General features: G+C 43.9%; 1 protein-coding gene across 2 annotated transcripts in view; it reads left to right on the top strand.

The window, feature by feature from the left end:
* FAT3 (FAT atypical cadherin 3) overlaps nt 1-14,255 on the top strand; it is a 638,491-nt gene that overhangs the window by 544,420 nt on the left and 79,816 nt on the right. For both annotated transcript variants that reach the window (XM_045790757.2, XM_087868258.1), the window contains exons 10-13: nt 272-4,345; nt 7,732-7,928; nt 8,931-9,084; nt 11,393-11,626. In XM_045790757.2, coding sequence (XP_045646713.2) covers nt 272-4,345; nt 7,732-7,928; nt 8,931-9,084; nt 11,393-11,626 — 4,659 coding nt within the window. The remainder of the gene's footprint in view (nt 1-271; nt 4,346-7,731; nt 7,929-8,930; nt 9,085-11,392; nt 11,627-14,255) is intronic.

The following is a 14,255-nucleotide window of genomic DNA, read 5'->3' as shown; positions in this document are numbered from 1 at the left end:
GTGGCATTGTACACAATCTTGTGGTGGTGGTGGTGTTAATGTGGATTAAGAGGATACTGACCTGAAATTCACAATTTTACTGAAAACCTCACTTCAGTTGCTTTTGAATACCCCTAAAAGAGAAGTCTTCCATTCTATTTCAGAATGAGATGGAACAAATACAAATAATTACTTTCAACTTGCCATGTTGCAGCAAAGTGGCCTTGAGATGAAGAATTAATCTTCAAAACATGACGTGTAACTCATTTCTCCATTTATCTCTGTATTGTAGGGAACACTGGGAACACATTTAAGATTGAACCAGTCCTGGGCATCATCACTGTTTCCAAAGAACCAGACATGACGACAACGGGTCAGTTTGTACTGTCAGTCAGAGTCACGGATCAGGGTTCCCCTCCAATGTCTGCCACTGCAATTGTGCGCATTTCTGTTACCATGTCTGATAATTCTCACCCCAAGTTCACTCACAAAGACTACCAAGCTGAAGTAAATGAAAATGTTGATATTGGCACATCAGTCATTCTAATCTCTGCCATCAGTCAATCTACCCTCATTTATGAAGTCAAAGATGGAAACATTGATGGGATCTTTACTATAAATCCATATTCTGGAGTCATCACCACCCGGAAAGCACTGGATTACGAGCGTACTTCCTCCTATCAGCTCATCGTTCAGGCCACTAACATGGCAGGCATGGCTTCCAACGTCACAGTCAATATTCAGATTGTTGATGAAAACGATAATGCCCCAGTTTTTCTCTTTTCTCAATATTCAGGCAGCCTGAGTGAGGCTGCCCCAGTCAATAGCATTGTCAGGAGCTTGGATAACAGCCCACTGGTGATTCGAGCCACTGATGCTGACAGCAACCGGAATGCTCTGCTGGTATATCAGATTGTGGAGTCCACGGCCAAGAAGTTCTTCACAGTAGACTCCAGTACAGGTGCAATCAGAACAATTGCCAACCTGGACCATGAAACTATTGCCCATTTCCATTTCCATGTCCATGTGAGAGACAGTGGCAGCCCCCAGCTGACGGCAGAGAGTCCCGTTGAAGTCAACATAGAGGTAACCGATGTGAATGATAACCCTCCCGTTTTCACCCAGGCTGTGTTTGAGACTGTCTTACTTCTACCCACCTATGTTGGAGTGGAGGTTCTGAAAGTTAGTGCCACAGATCCTGACTCTGAGGTACCCCCGGAACTGACATATAGCCTCATGGAAGGCAGCTTGGATCATTTTTTAATTGACTCAAATAGTGGAGTGCTCACCATAAAAAACAACAACCTCTCCAAAGATCACTACATGTTGATAGCTAAAGTGTCCGATGGGAAGTTCTACAGTACGTCCATGGTCACCATCCTGGTTAAAGAAGCCATGGATAGTGGCCTCCACTTCACACAAAGCTTTTACTCGACCTCAATCTCAGAGAACAACACTAACATAACCAAAGTTGCTATTGTCAATGCCATTGGAAATCGCCTTAATGAGCCCTTAAAATACAGCATCTTAAACCCAGGAAATAAGTTCAAGATAAAATCTACCTCAGGGGTCATTCAGACCACTGGAGTCCCCTTTGACCGTGAAGAACAAGAGTTATACGAGCTGGTGGTGGAAGCCAGCCGTGAGCTGGACCATCTGCGTGTGGCTAGAGTGGTGGTCAGGGTTAACATTGAAGATATCAATGACAATTCTCCGGTCTTTGTGGGCCTCCCTTACTATGCTGCTGTGCAAGTTGATGCTGAGCCCGGGACTCTGATTTACCAGGTGACAGCCATTGACAAAGATAAAGGTGCAAATGGGGAAGTGACCTACATCCTACAGGATGACTATGGCCACTTCGAGATTAACCCTAATTCAGGGAATGTTATTTTAAAAGAAGCATTCAACTCTGACTTGTCCAACATTGAGTATGGAGTCACTGTCCTAGCCAAAGATGGTGGAAAACCCTCTTTATCCACATCTGTAGAACTTCCCATCACAATTGTCAACAAAGCGATGCCCGTGTTTGATAAGCCCTTTTATACAGCATCGGTCAACGAAGACATCAGAATGGATACCCCCATCCTAAGCATCAATGCCACCAGTCCAGAAGGCCAAGGCATCATATATATCATTATTGATGGGGATCTTTATAAACAGTTTAACGTTGACTTTGACACTGGGGTCTTAAAAGTCGTTAGTCCTTTGGATTATGAAATTACGTCTGTTTACAAGTTGACAGTAAGAGCCAGTGATGCTCTTACTGGTGCTAGAGCTGAAGTCACCGTTGACTTGCTAGTTAATGATGTAAATGACAACCCTCCTATTTTCGATCAACCCACATACAATACAACATTGTCAGAAGCATCTCTCATTGGAACACCTGTTTTGCAAGTTGTCTCTACTGATGCAGACTCGGAAAACAATAAATTGGTACATTATCAGATTGTCCAGGATACTTACAACAGCACAGATTATTTTCACATAGATAGCGCAAGTGGCTTGATCCTGACGGCGCGCATGCTGGACCACGAGTTAGTGCAACACTGTATTTTGAAAGTCAGAGCAACAGATAATGGCTTCCCATCATTGAGCAGTGAGGTCCTGGTTCATATCTATATCTCAGACATAAATGACAACCCTCCCGTTTTTAATCAGCTCATTTATGAATCGTATGTGAGTGAATTAGCCCCCCGGGGCCATTTTGTAACCTGCGTTCAAGCCTCTGATGCGGACAGCTCTGATTTTGACCGCTTGGAATATAGCATTTTATCTGGGAATGACCGGACGAGCTTTTTGATGGACAGTAAGAGTGGCGTCATCACCCTGTCCAACCACCGGAAGCAGCGGATGGACCCTCTGTACAGTCTCAATGTGTCAGTCTCTGATGGGTTGTTCACTAGCACTGCACAGGTGCATATCAGGGTACTCGGGGCTAACCTGTACAGCCCTGCCTTTTCCCAAAGCACCTACGTAGCTGAGGTGAGAGAGAATGCAGCTGCTGGGACAAAGGTCATTCACGTTCGAGCTACGGATGGGGATCCCGGGACATATGGGCAGATCAGCTACACCATCATCAATGACTTTGCCAAGGATCGATTCCTCATAGACAGCAATGGACAAGTCATCACAACGGAAAGGCTTGACCGGGAAAACCCTCTGGAAGGAGACATTAGTATTTTTTTGAGGGCCCTCGATGGAGGAGGGAGAACGACTTTTTGCACCGTGAGAGTAATTGTTGTGGATGAAAATGACAATGCTCCCCAGTTCATGACAGTGGAATACAGAGCCAGTGTCAGGGCAGATGTTGGAAGGGGCCACTTGGTCACTCAGGTTCAAGCCGTGGATCCAGATGATGGAGCAAATTCAAGGATTACTTATTCTCTGTATAGCGAGGCCTCGGTCTCGGTGGCTGACCTCCTAGAAATTGATCCTGACAATGGCTGGATGGTCACTAAGGGCAATTTTAACCAGCTGAGAAACACAGTGCTGTCATTCTTTGTCAAAGCAGTGGATGGGGGCATTCCAGTAAAGCATTCCCTCATTCCTGTCTATATTCATGTCTTGCCCCCTGAAACATTCTTACCTTCATTCACCCAGTCTCAGTATTCTTTTGCTGTTTCAGAAGATACAGCCATTGGGAGCACAGTGGATACCCTGAGGATTTTGCCCAGTCAGAATGTCAGGTTCAGCACAGTTAATGGGGAACGGCCAGAAAATAACAAAGGGGGTGTCTTCATCATAGAGCAGGAAACAGGCACAATCAAGCTTGACAAACGCCTTGATCATGAAGTCAGCCCAGCATTCCACTTTAAAGTAGCAGCCACTATACCCCTGGACAAGGTCGACATTGTGTTTACTGTGGATGTAGATATCAAGGTGCTGGACTTGAATGACAACAAGCCAGTCTTTGAAACTTCCAGCTACGAGACGATCATAATGGAAGGGATGCCTGTGGGCACCAAACTCACACAGGTGAGAGCCATCGACATGGATTGGGGAGCCAATGGGCAGGTCACTTACTCCCTGCACTCAGATTCCCAGCCTGAAAAGGTAATGGAAGCCTTCAACATTGACAGCAACACAGGCTGGATCAGCACCTTGAAGGACCTGGATCATGAGACAGATCCCACCTTCACCTTCTCTGTGGTGGCCTCCGACCTCGGAGAGGCCTTCTCTCTTTCGTCCACGGCTTTGGTCTCTGTCAAGGTGACGGACATAAACGACAATGCACCAGTCTTTGCCCACGAGGTGTACCGAGGGAATGTGAAAGAGAGCGACCCTCCTGGCGAGGTGGTAGCCATTCTCAGCACATGGGACAGAGACACTTCCGACATTAATCGCCAAGTGAGCTACCATATTACAGGTAAGTCAGCCACCCTTGGCTTTCACTCTGTGTGCTCTGCTTTCTCAAGAAAGGTGGGAAGTGGCAGGAGGTAAGAGTCGGAGAGAATGAGGGAGATGAGATGGGGGTTGAAAGTAATAAAAGCTCTCTAGGGCTGAGTAGAAGATCTCTGTGTAGGCACGGTTTTTCAGTTGTTGGTTGTTGCTAACTCAGCCTTAGTATGGAGTTCATTCCTTTGCCTATGACAGATTACCCAGATTGGTACCCAGTCCTTGAGCCACTGTATCACTTAAAAAGGAGTCCAGCCAACTATCTCGGTTGAAGAAATGAAAATAACAGCTTGGTGGGGGAGGCATATATTTTTAACTCTATTCCTACTTCTTATATTGGTAAGAAAAATAAATAGCTGGGGCGCCCGGGTGGCTAGTCGGTGAAGCAACTGCCTTCAGCTCAGGGCATGATTTCAGGGTCCTGGGATCGAGCCCTGCATCAGGCTTCCTGCTCAGGGGGGAGTCTGCTTCTCCCTCTTCATCTGCCCCTTTCCCCCCTCAAAACTTAAAAATAAGTTTTAAATAAATAAATATATAGCTGATCCCAGTCAGCTTGACTTACAAGTTTCGCCTGGTAGTGAAAATTCGTATGCATGCATGCATACACACCTGTACCAATTAAAGGGCATGGTTTGACCTTTTACTAAAAATCTCAAGTTATAACTCTAAAGCAAAGGGTATTTCTCCCAATAACTCAGTTTTCTTGGATCCCTTTTTCGTCTTTCCAGATAGTAAGTAGTGGTTCAGTGGAAAAGCCAAAATAGACCAAGGAAGTCACCCAGACTGGACCAAAGAAATGTCACTCTCTGAGGGCCAGAGAATTTCATGTTGGTGTCACTCATCAGGGGTAGCTTCCTGGGGGTGACTGGCTTTAAACTGCAAGTGGGAAGGTTGGTGGGACAGGAGCACTCTTCCTAAAAACGATTTAAGGGCTTTAAAACTAATATTTTGATGTTGTGACATTCAAAGGCGGAACATAAGCAAAGTGCCAGAAGATTTTAAAGAATCCATCAATACTTGTAGTCAGGTGGCCTCCCTTTAGAAAAACTACATTATTCAAAGTGAAAAATGAATTAATTAGAATGCTCTCAGGACACAGAATCTGCTTGAGTACGTTAGTGGGAAAGTTAATTAATCACTGCAGAATAAGATCTACAGGAGAGCATATGCGTCAGTGCTTGGGAGCGCCACTCTTCTGCATTTCTCCTCTCCTGTTTCTGCATGGAGCTGTTTTCCTGATGGTGTTTTCTGTTTAAACTCTGTATGCATTTGCGCATTATCTGATGCCTTCCCTTTTTTTCATTAAAATGTATATTTCTGCGGAAAAAACATGAGCGATAGTGGCAAGGGAAGAAAAGTGAGTAAAGCCTCACATCTATTTGCATTCAGTTTCAGACAAAAAGCTTTTTAGACATTCTGAGGGATACTTTTCTATTGGAAAGGCTTGCTGAATGTTCGGCTTTAATTATTTATACTTTGTCTCTGAATTGTCAATGGATGATTTAAAGGGACCCTCCCATCAACTTTACCAAAGTAATGAGAACAGAGTAGCTTAAAGCTACTGTTACTATTAGCAGTGCCAACCACCAACTGATTTTAATTAGATTTAACTTTTGCTCTTGATGTAACACAACTTGGCTGTGCTGCCGCAGTTTAACAAAGGACCATTAATCATTTTATTTAACAAAAGATGTGGGCCTGCACTGAAAGCATTTAATAGAGAGGTTAAACTTGTGCATGCTAAAGTAATATTCAACTGAAGCATAACTGAATCCTAGCCAGTGGTGGAGGAAAGCGATATCCCAGGGAGGACCCTGCCTCGCCAGCGCAGGATTCTCAACTTCAACACTATTGACATTTGGGACTGGATGAGTCTTCGTTGTAGGTGGCCATTCCGTGCATTGTTCGATGGATGACTGGCGGACTCTGGCCTCTACCCAAGAGACTCTAGTAGCACCAACCCCACCCCCGGTGCGACATTCAAAAATATCTCCAGATATTGACAAATGCCCCAACTGGGGGGCCGGCGGGGTGTACAGCCACTCCCAGCTGAGAACCACTGCCCTAGAGGAATGTGCAGCCCTCATCATTTCCGCACCGTCTGCCCCCAGTATGGTCCATTTATCCCATGGCTGTCCCCCACGGCTGGGGCCCCTGGACGGACCCCACCCTCACGCTTTAGAAGTGAAAATACAGCCTGGCACTAAAATTCCCCTACCTCCCCCTCAGTCCCTCTGGCCGGACCCGAGTCTTCGCCCTCTGCTCTTTGTAGGAAGTTGAGATGGCTCCGCCTTTTCAAGGGAGCGGCAGCCAGTATGCAGCATGCTTTCCTTATTTATTTGTTTAGGGTCGGTCTTCCCACTAGAATGTGAGCTCCACCCCAGAAGGAGGGATTTGTGTCCGTTTTGTCCGCTGCTTCAGCCCTACTGCCTGGAACAGTGCTGGGCCCAGAGCAGGTGGTAGATACTTGTTGAATGCCCAACGAAACGGTGATGATCTAACCGGATTCCAGGCTTCTTGCCAGGTGTCTTGTCTAGTCTTCCGCCATGTTAGAAGTGACGTTGTTTCCCTCTTCAGGATTAGAAGGTCAAGGCAGCCCTCTTCTCCCCTCCTCTTCCCGTCTTGTCCATGCAGCTTTTGTCTCCAGGTAATGTAATGATGTGGGGAAGTAATATTGCCAGTTTCATATCATAAAAAGCTGTTCTACTTTATCTCTTCTCCTTTTCTTCTGCTATCACCAGCTTCAGTCTGATAAATTTCATCTAATTGCATGCTTATCTTTGAACTGCTCATTTTGTGACCCCTCATTAGGGCCATTTAATACTGATGGGTCTGCACTGTCGTGCAAACTTTTCTCCCCCAAATCCCCGTGCCTGTACAGCACACAGCTGTATGAGAGAGCCTTCATTAAAAGATTCCTTAATAGAACTGACTGCCTTCCCTTGATTGCATAATCAGCAGCTAATGAAATTGTCTTGGTAACAAGAGCTATAGTGTATTACATGCTCTCTTGAGACAAAGTGGAAAGACAATTGTATCATCCCGGGAAGAGGATTGATTGTTCGCAGTTTGAATTTGATTGTCCTTCAGGGGAACTAAACAAGAGATCATCTCCAGCTTCTCTAAGTGCATTCTGTTCTCTTGGAAAGTTACTGTTTTACGTTCCTCACAAGCCAAGCATATAAATATCATGCTTTGTTGCAAAGAAAATCAGAAAGAAGTGACTATCAATTTTTTCTCGGTTGTGTAAATGATACAGTCGGAGGACCAGCGGGATGACCCCACACGGGCCTCTCGCTGGAGGTGTAGATCAAAGCTTTTCATTGCACATCTTCAAAAATGCTTTTTTCACTACAGGAGGGAACCCCCGAGGAAGGTTTGCCCTGGGCCTGGTGCAGAGTGAATGGAAGGTCTATGTGAAGAGACCTTTAGATAGAGAAGAACAAGACATCTACTTCCTCAATATCACTGCCACCGATGGGCTTTTTGTCACACAGGCCGTGGTGGAAGTGACCGTCAGTGATGTGAATGACAATAGCCCAGTGTGCGAGCAGGTGAGATTTGCAGATACATCTCGTGTATATGGCTGCTTTTTACTCTGCCCTTCTAAAATTAAATCAAAACCCATTTCATCTTTCTCCTTCGGGCCAGGCTCCTTTCTGCTCTTCTCTCCTTAAATTAGTGAGCTCCATTTAGATGCAAGAGGATAGGAAAATCATAGGTAGCAAGTTCAGGTACCTAATTTTGCCCACCTGCCAAAAAACAAAAACAAAACAGTAAGTCTTAAAATTAAATAATATTTAAGAAATCATAAAGGACCTTAGGACTTATTCTGTCAAAATCACTGATTTCATAAAAAGAAAAATGGACCACTCAAAAGCATAAATTGTTTTTTTGATAAGTTTACATCGCTGGTTAGTGCCATGTTCATAATGAACCCAGGTCTCCAGGCAACTCGCTAAGTAGCTTGTCCATCTCAATACAAAACATGACAGCCAGTGCAAGGTGCCAGTAGCAAATTTTATTTTCTTCCTTACTGAAATTAAATCACTGTTAATTTACCTTTTCCTTACCATGTGGACCAAGAGATAATATTGGTATTCTGTAGCTTAGAAAAGTGTTGCAAATAGATTGAATCTATCAAAGTAATGCCAGATGTGAGTAGGGGATCTTTAAAGAGTGGAAGGGTCCCAAGGACTCACTGGTGCTTAACAGAAAAGAGGGTCATTATCAACACGTGATGCACGTCATGGTTCCACAGAGGTGGGACCTTTGTCTGTTTCCTTCACCATTGTACTCCTGTCACCTAAATAGTACCTAGTGCCTACAGGGACTCAATCAGTATTTTTGGAATGAATGAGATTGGCCGGGGGGTGGGGCAGGGCAAGAGACATACCGTGTTTCTTCATATATTGTAAGATGGTTCTGTCGTGAAGGGAAAAATAGCCAGAGCTAAATTATATGAACGTGTTTTTAAATAAATCATTTATAATGCGAAATATGGCAGTTGCCTCACAAACACTAATGACTTCAGTACCTTTCTTTACCTTTGCCAGGTTGCATATACAGCATTATTTCCCGAAGACATTTCATCAAATAAAATCATCCTGAAAGTCAGTGCCAAGGATGCCGACATTGGATCCAATGGAGATATACGATACTCACTCTACGGATCTGGAAATGATGAATTTTTTCTAGATCCAGAAAGTGGTAAGGTGAAATGTATTCTTTGGGTAAATGCCATTGTTCATCCATGAGAGAAGTTAAACTCTCATGTGGTCTCATCACTAGTGGGTAGTTAGTGTACAAGAGCCTCGGTATGATAGCCTGCTCTCTAGGACTCTGAGAAATACTAGTCACATGTGTCTGAAGAGGGGTAGTCTGGAGCACACGAACTGTATTTGGCCTGTAAAATTTGCCTTTACTTACATTTATTAGCATCAAGTAATCAGACGTGTCTTTTTGGTTCTCCTGTTTTTCGTATCTGTGAATATAAGATCTGTAAAGAATATAGAGTTACATCACAAACGGAAGTTGCAAACCAGACAGCAGTGCGTAGGAAGGAGAGTTTTTCTCTCTGGAAATCCCTTTTGGGTCCCTTCCCAATGCTTATTAATACACTTATCTGGTTTTTATAAAATATTCCTGCCTAGTTTCTCCAAAGCTATGAGCCCTCGGTTTAGCCTTTATATTCAGGCAAAATGTATAAGGTCAAAGGTTACGTATGCTAAAGGCAGATGCCCACATTGAAAGCCAGAGCTAATGGAGAAGACATTTCTTATGGAGGTGAATTATTTCCGTGTTGCGTACTGGATGGTTCATCCAATGGCAATTTTTAAATGAAGTGTAAAGACCGAATAATTTGCATATTTCCAATGTTGTGTTTGGTCCTAATGAATAATAACTAACTATTGAGTCTCCAAAGATGATGGCTCCTCCCTGCCCCTCTCCCGTGTCAGCTGGGTCCTACTGGGAAGCACTTAGCTACACAGAAATATACTACTTGGCTCCATAGACCTAGCAATTATTTATTCAATAGCTAACATTCATTGAGGAGCTAGTAGACATAAAAGCACTTTATGGGATATTCGTGGTAGGCTGCAAGATGAGTAAAACAAGCCATGCCCGCAGGATGTTGTAAGCCAGCAGGGAAGACAGACCAGTAAGCTGCTAATAAATAATAATAATAATAATAATAATAATAATAATAATAATAATAATAATAAAAGGCAGAATGAAATGAGTGCCCAGGAAGGGTATCAGAGGAGTTATATCTGGGCACAGAGGAAAAAGGAGCTAATACTCTGATGAAGGGGAAGAGGAAACTGTTTTAAAGAAGAGCTGACATTTGAACCGTGGCAGATTTTAGTAGCAAAAGCAGGGCCGTGTGGACCGCAGGGACAGCAGGAGCAGAAAGCACAGCGCAGCCGAGGAGGGCCGTGTTCAACACTGTCACTGGGGAGAAGAGCTGTGGAATGGCTGGTGATGGGAGAACGAACTGCAGGCCGATCGTGAGTGCAGGCCCCACTGAAAAACCCCTGGGGGCTTCTGAGCAGGCGAAGGAAATGGTCCGGGCTGTGTTTGAGAACTGGCCGCGGCAAGGAGGCCATAGAAGGAAATGCTTTATAAGCATAGGTGGCTTGGTCTGAAGAATGTCTACTAATTGTATTTAAGAATAATAATATTTCATGAGTCATACTTTTCACCAAGTCACATCTATTCAGGTCTGTCACTGCTGGTTGCTGTTGTCTGTTGACATGGAAACACCCCCAGGAATCTCCATACAGCACCAGTGCAGCTGTTCCAGTGGTTCCAACACAGACATGACTTCCCTCCTCACCTTGCTCAATTCCTGCTGAGCCAAACTCCTCAAGTAGTCCCCCGCCAGGATCCTCCCCAGAAACCCTAGGCCCTTCTATAGCCTGCAAGTCAGGTTTACCCTGGCACAATAGAATTCCCTTCAGACCTTTTTCTGCTAAAGCCAGCCTCTGCTTTCATCGTTTTCCTCTAAAAGATGGGGTAAAAAGATGTTGAGTCTCTGGAAGCAGAGAGACTGCCCCTTCTGGGTCTGTGGATTATTGACATGACTGACCATTGGAGAACTAAGGATACTTGTCCATTCTTTATGCTTTTTCTGGAGATCAAGCGGTATGTCTCTGGATTTCTGCTTGATCTCCAGAAAAAGGATAGAGAATGGACAAGTACCTTGGTGCTTCAGGTCTTCAGAGGTTTAGAAGGGCATGGAGCCTTCCAAGGTCGCCAAGAGAAGGAAGTCCTGAAACCAGATATTTCACAGTGGGATTAATTTCAAGGCCACACAGTTGATTTATTGTTGCATCGAGAATCCCATAAAATTTCCCCTGATGCTTAGCATTGAATTTGCTCTGTTTTTCAAAGTATAAGGCACTTGAACCAAATGTTATTGGTCCTTCCTGTGTTGGGGATTCTTTATGTACTTGATTCTCTGCTCTTCAAAGAAAGAGGGTGTTTTGAAAAGCCAGGCCATTTATTTTCACAGGTGAGTTAAAAACCTCGGCTCTTCTGGACCGGGAAAGGGTCCCTATGTACAGCCTGATTGCCAGGGCCACTGACGGAGGTGGCAGGTTCTGCCAATCCGACATCCACCTGATCCTGGAGGACGTGAACGATAACCCGCCTGTGTTTTCTTCCGACCACTACAATGCCTGTGTCTATGAGAACACAGCCACCAAGGCTCTGTTGACCAGAGTTCAAGCCGTGGATCCTGATGTTGGTAAGTCAGTTGCACTGATGGGATGCCTCCCTATTTCATGCCCTTGCCGAATCTTCACCTTTCCTTGGGTGTCACCAACCCACCTAGGTCCTTCAGTATGAGAACATGCGCACTAAACCAATGACCACATGTCAGCCCTTCCGCTGATACACTTCACGTGCGTGAGAGAACTCTGCAAGATGTCCTCCCCCTTCCTTCTAGGGTTTAAAGAAGCGATACAATGAATTTCCTTGCCTTTTAACAGAGTTTGGGGTTTGTTTATTCTTTCTTAACCTTTAGAATAAAAATAATAGCTTTCTTACTTGCCCATTCCTTCTGAACGTAGTTAAAATGCTGTATCATGTGGCAAGGAGAATTCATTTCCATTTCTATAAAGAATTGCATCACATGCTTCAGCTGAAATATGACAATCTCGATTTATGGGAGTGCCCCATAGTGCAAAGAACAATTACTAAATGGGCTGCCAGTCCAATGTCAATTTTTTTTAACTGCCATTTTCCGTAGTCTTTTGGTCACATAGATCCTGACGTTACTAGGCAGAGCGAGGGTGGTAGAATTAAGAAGGAATTCAAACTAAAAGTTGCTAATAAAGTTTGTGTTCAAATCCACTTTGCATAATGAGATGGTGAGTTAGAAAAGGCTGGAGTTAATTGCTAGGTAGTCCTTTTGAGAATGCATAAGTTATCGAGGTGACTGCATGATGGAATGTAAATACAAAAGGGCATATAGACAGCCTCTTGGTTGTGCATTTTAAGAGCTGTAAATCAGAGGACTAGAGAATGATGGGGTGTGTCTGCTATGCTAAACAGACCTTTATATAATTCAGTGTCTTATTGCTTAATTCTGAATTGAAAGAAAAATTATTGGACTAATGGAAAAGTAAATACATGATAATTAGTTGAAAACAAACGTAGAGCCTGGGGTCTCTGCATATTTCCCCTTCAAGAAATTAGTAGCTACTTTAAATTATTGCTCTTATCTCATTAGCATAATTTTCCAGGCTGAGAACCAACCCTTTAAAAGTCTGCATATTATGTAAAGCTTGGTAAAAAAACAGTGAGCAGGAAAAGACTCATTTATTGATTTACAATTATGGAATACCTACAGATACTCTTTTTTTCCTTTGCAATGATATTTCAAGTTCCTTCCAAAACAATGCCTCAGGAACCCCCAGGTTCATGTATGTCCCTGATCTTGGTCCACTGCTGTCTTGTACAAATATTCTTTTTTAAAGGAGCATTAGAAAACATTCGCTGGGGGTGCCCGTGTGGCTCAGTCAGTTAAGTGTCTGCCTTCAGCTCAGATCATGATCCTGAAGTCCTGTGATCAAGCCCCGGGTCGGGCTTCCTGCTAAATGAGAATCCTACTTCTCCCTCTCCCTCTGCTGCTCCCCATGCTTGTGCTCTCTTTCTCTCTCTCTCTCTCAAGTAAAATAAAGAAAATCTTTAGGAAGGAAGGAAGGAAGAAAGAAAAAGAAAACATTCTCTGGACTCTTTTTAGCAGGGGCAAAAAACAGAAATTATGCAAATAAATCTTTTTATAATTTAAATTTGAGGATGTGTAATTGACCCATAGATGAAATTTAGAGATTAATTTCTTATTTAAATTAAATTAAATTAAATTAAATTAAAATCCTAATTTTAAAAAATTGAAATTTTTCTACTCACTTCCTTCATGAAGGAGTTGGGTCAGCTCTGTCTACGAGAGATTGAAGACAGAAGGAGCCTGATTAGTGCACACGGTGTTGTGGCCAGTGGAGGGTGGGGGGATGTGACTGGCTCACAGACATGGCTTGTGGTGAAGAACAGGCAGTTAGCTCCATCCTCCTTTTCACTTCTTCTGAGTCAGCTGTCCAGGTTGGGAGTTGGGAAAGAAGGGATGACGAGACTCTGGGCCTTTAGCTGGGCAGAGATGACAAAGCCTTGAAAGGACCAAAACCAGAATACTGCTCTCATCAGCACCTGCCTCTGCTCATTTGTACTTGTTAGCCAAAGACTTACGTTCAGAGCTTTAAGTAGACACAGAGGCCGTGAGTGCTGCTCATATCCAGTGCATCCCCAGGCCATCGTGTCTGTCTCAGAAAAATCCCAGCATAGGATATCAGGTCCTGGTTCCTTTTCTCAGTTTTTATACAACTCATTCAGCTTTAAAAAAATGAAAGAACTAAGAGAGCTGGGAAGAACCAATGAACACATGAAAATGCAAACTAGACACCCGACCATGTCCGGGGCACCGTGCTGAGGAAGAGGGTGTGACGGTCCTGGCCAGACCTTGCGGGCATCAGTCTGAGCTCTCATCAAACAAACATCCTCCAGAGTCCCTGGGCATCAGTGAGTGGTGGCCTACTCCGTTTTCATTAGCGGCCCAATCAGAACATTTCCTTTCTCGGGAATACCATTGCTTGGTCTTTCGTAAGGGACCACAGAGGATCATGAACTGCATACTGAGATTACCAGCACGTCAAGGGGGCAATTCATCTTGGGGCCAGATTGAACCTGTGCTCTAAAGCTGAGTTTGCACTCGTCATTAGACTGAATCGGCCCTCTTGTGTCTTTAGTTTGGCTTACATGGTCTTCCAAAAGTTTGATTTAGTTGTCAATTAAGTCAGGGGATTTTTATTCAAAGTTTC

The sequence above is a fragment of the Ursus americanus genome, chromosome 16, assembly GCF_024610735.1.
Source record: "Ursus americanus isolate L20-20 chromosome 16, mUrsAme1.1.p, whole genome shotgun sequence".
In the NCBI taxonomy this organism is placed as follows: Eukaryota; Metazoa; Chordata; class Mammalia; order Carnivora; family Ursidae; genus Ursus; species Ursus americanus.
The sequence above is the reverse complement of the archived record's forward strand: the minus strand, read 5'-3'. Positions and strand labels throughout refer to the sequence as shown.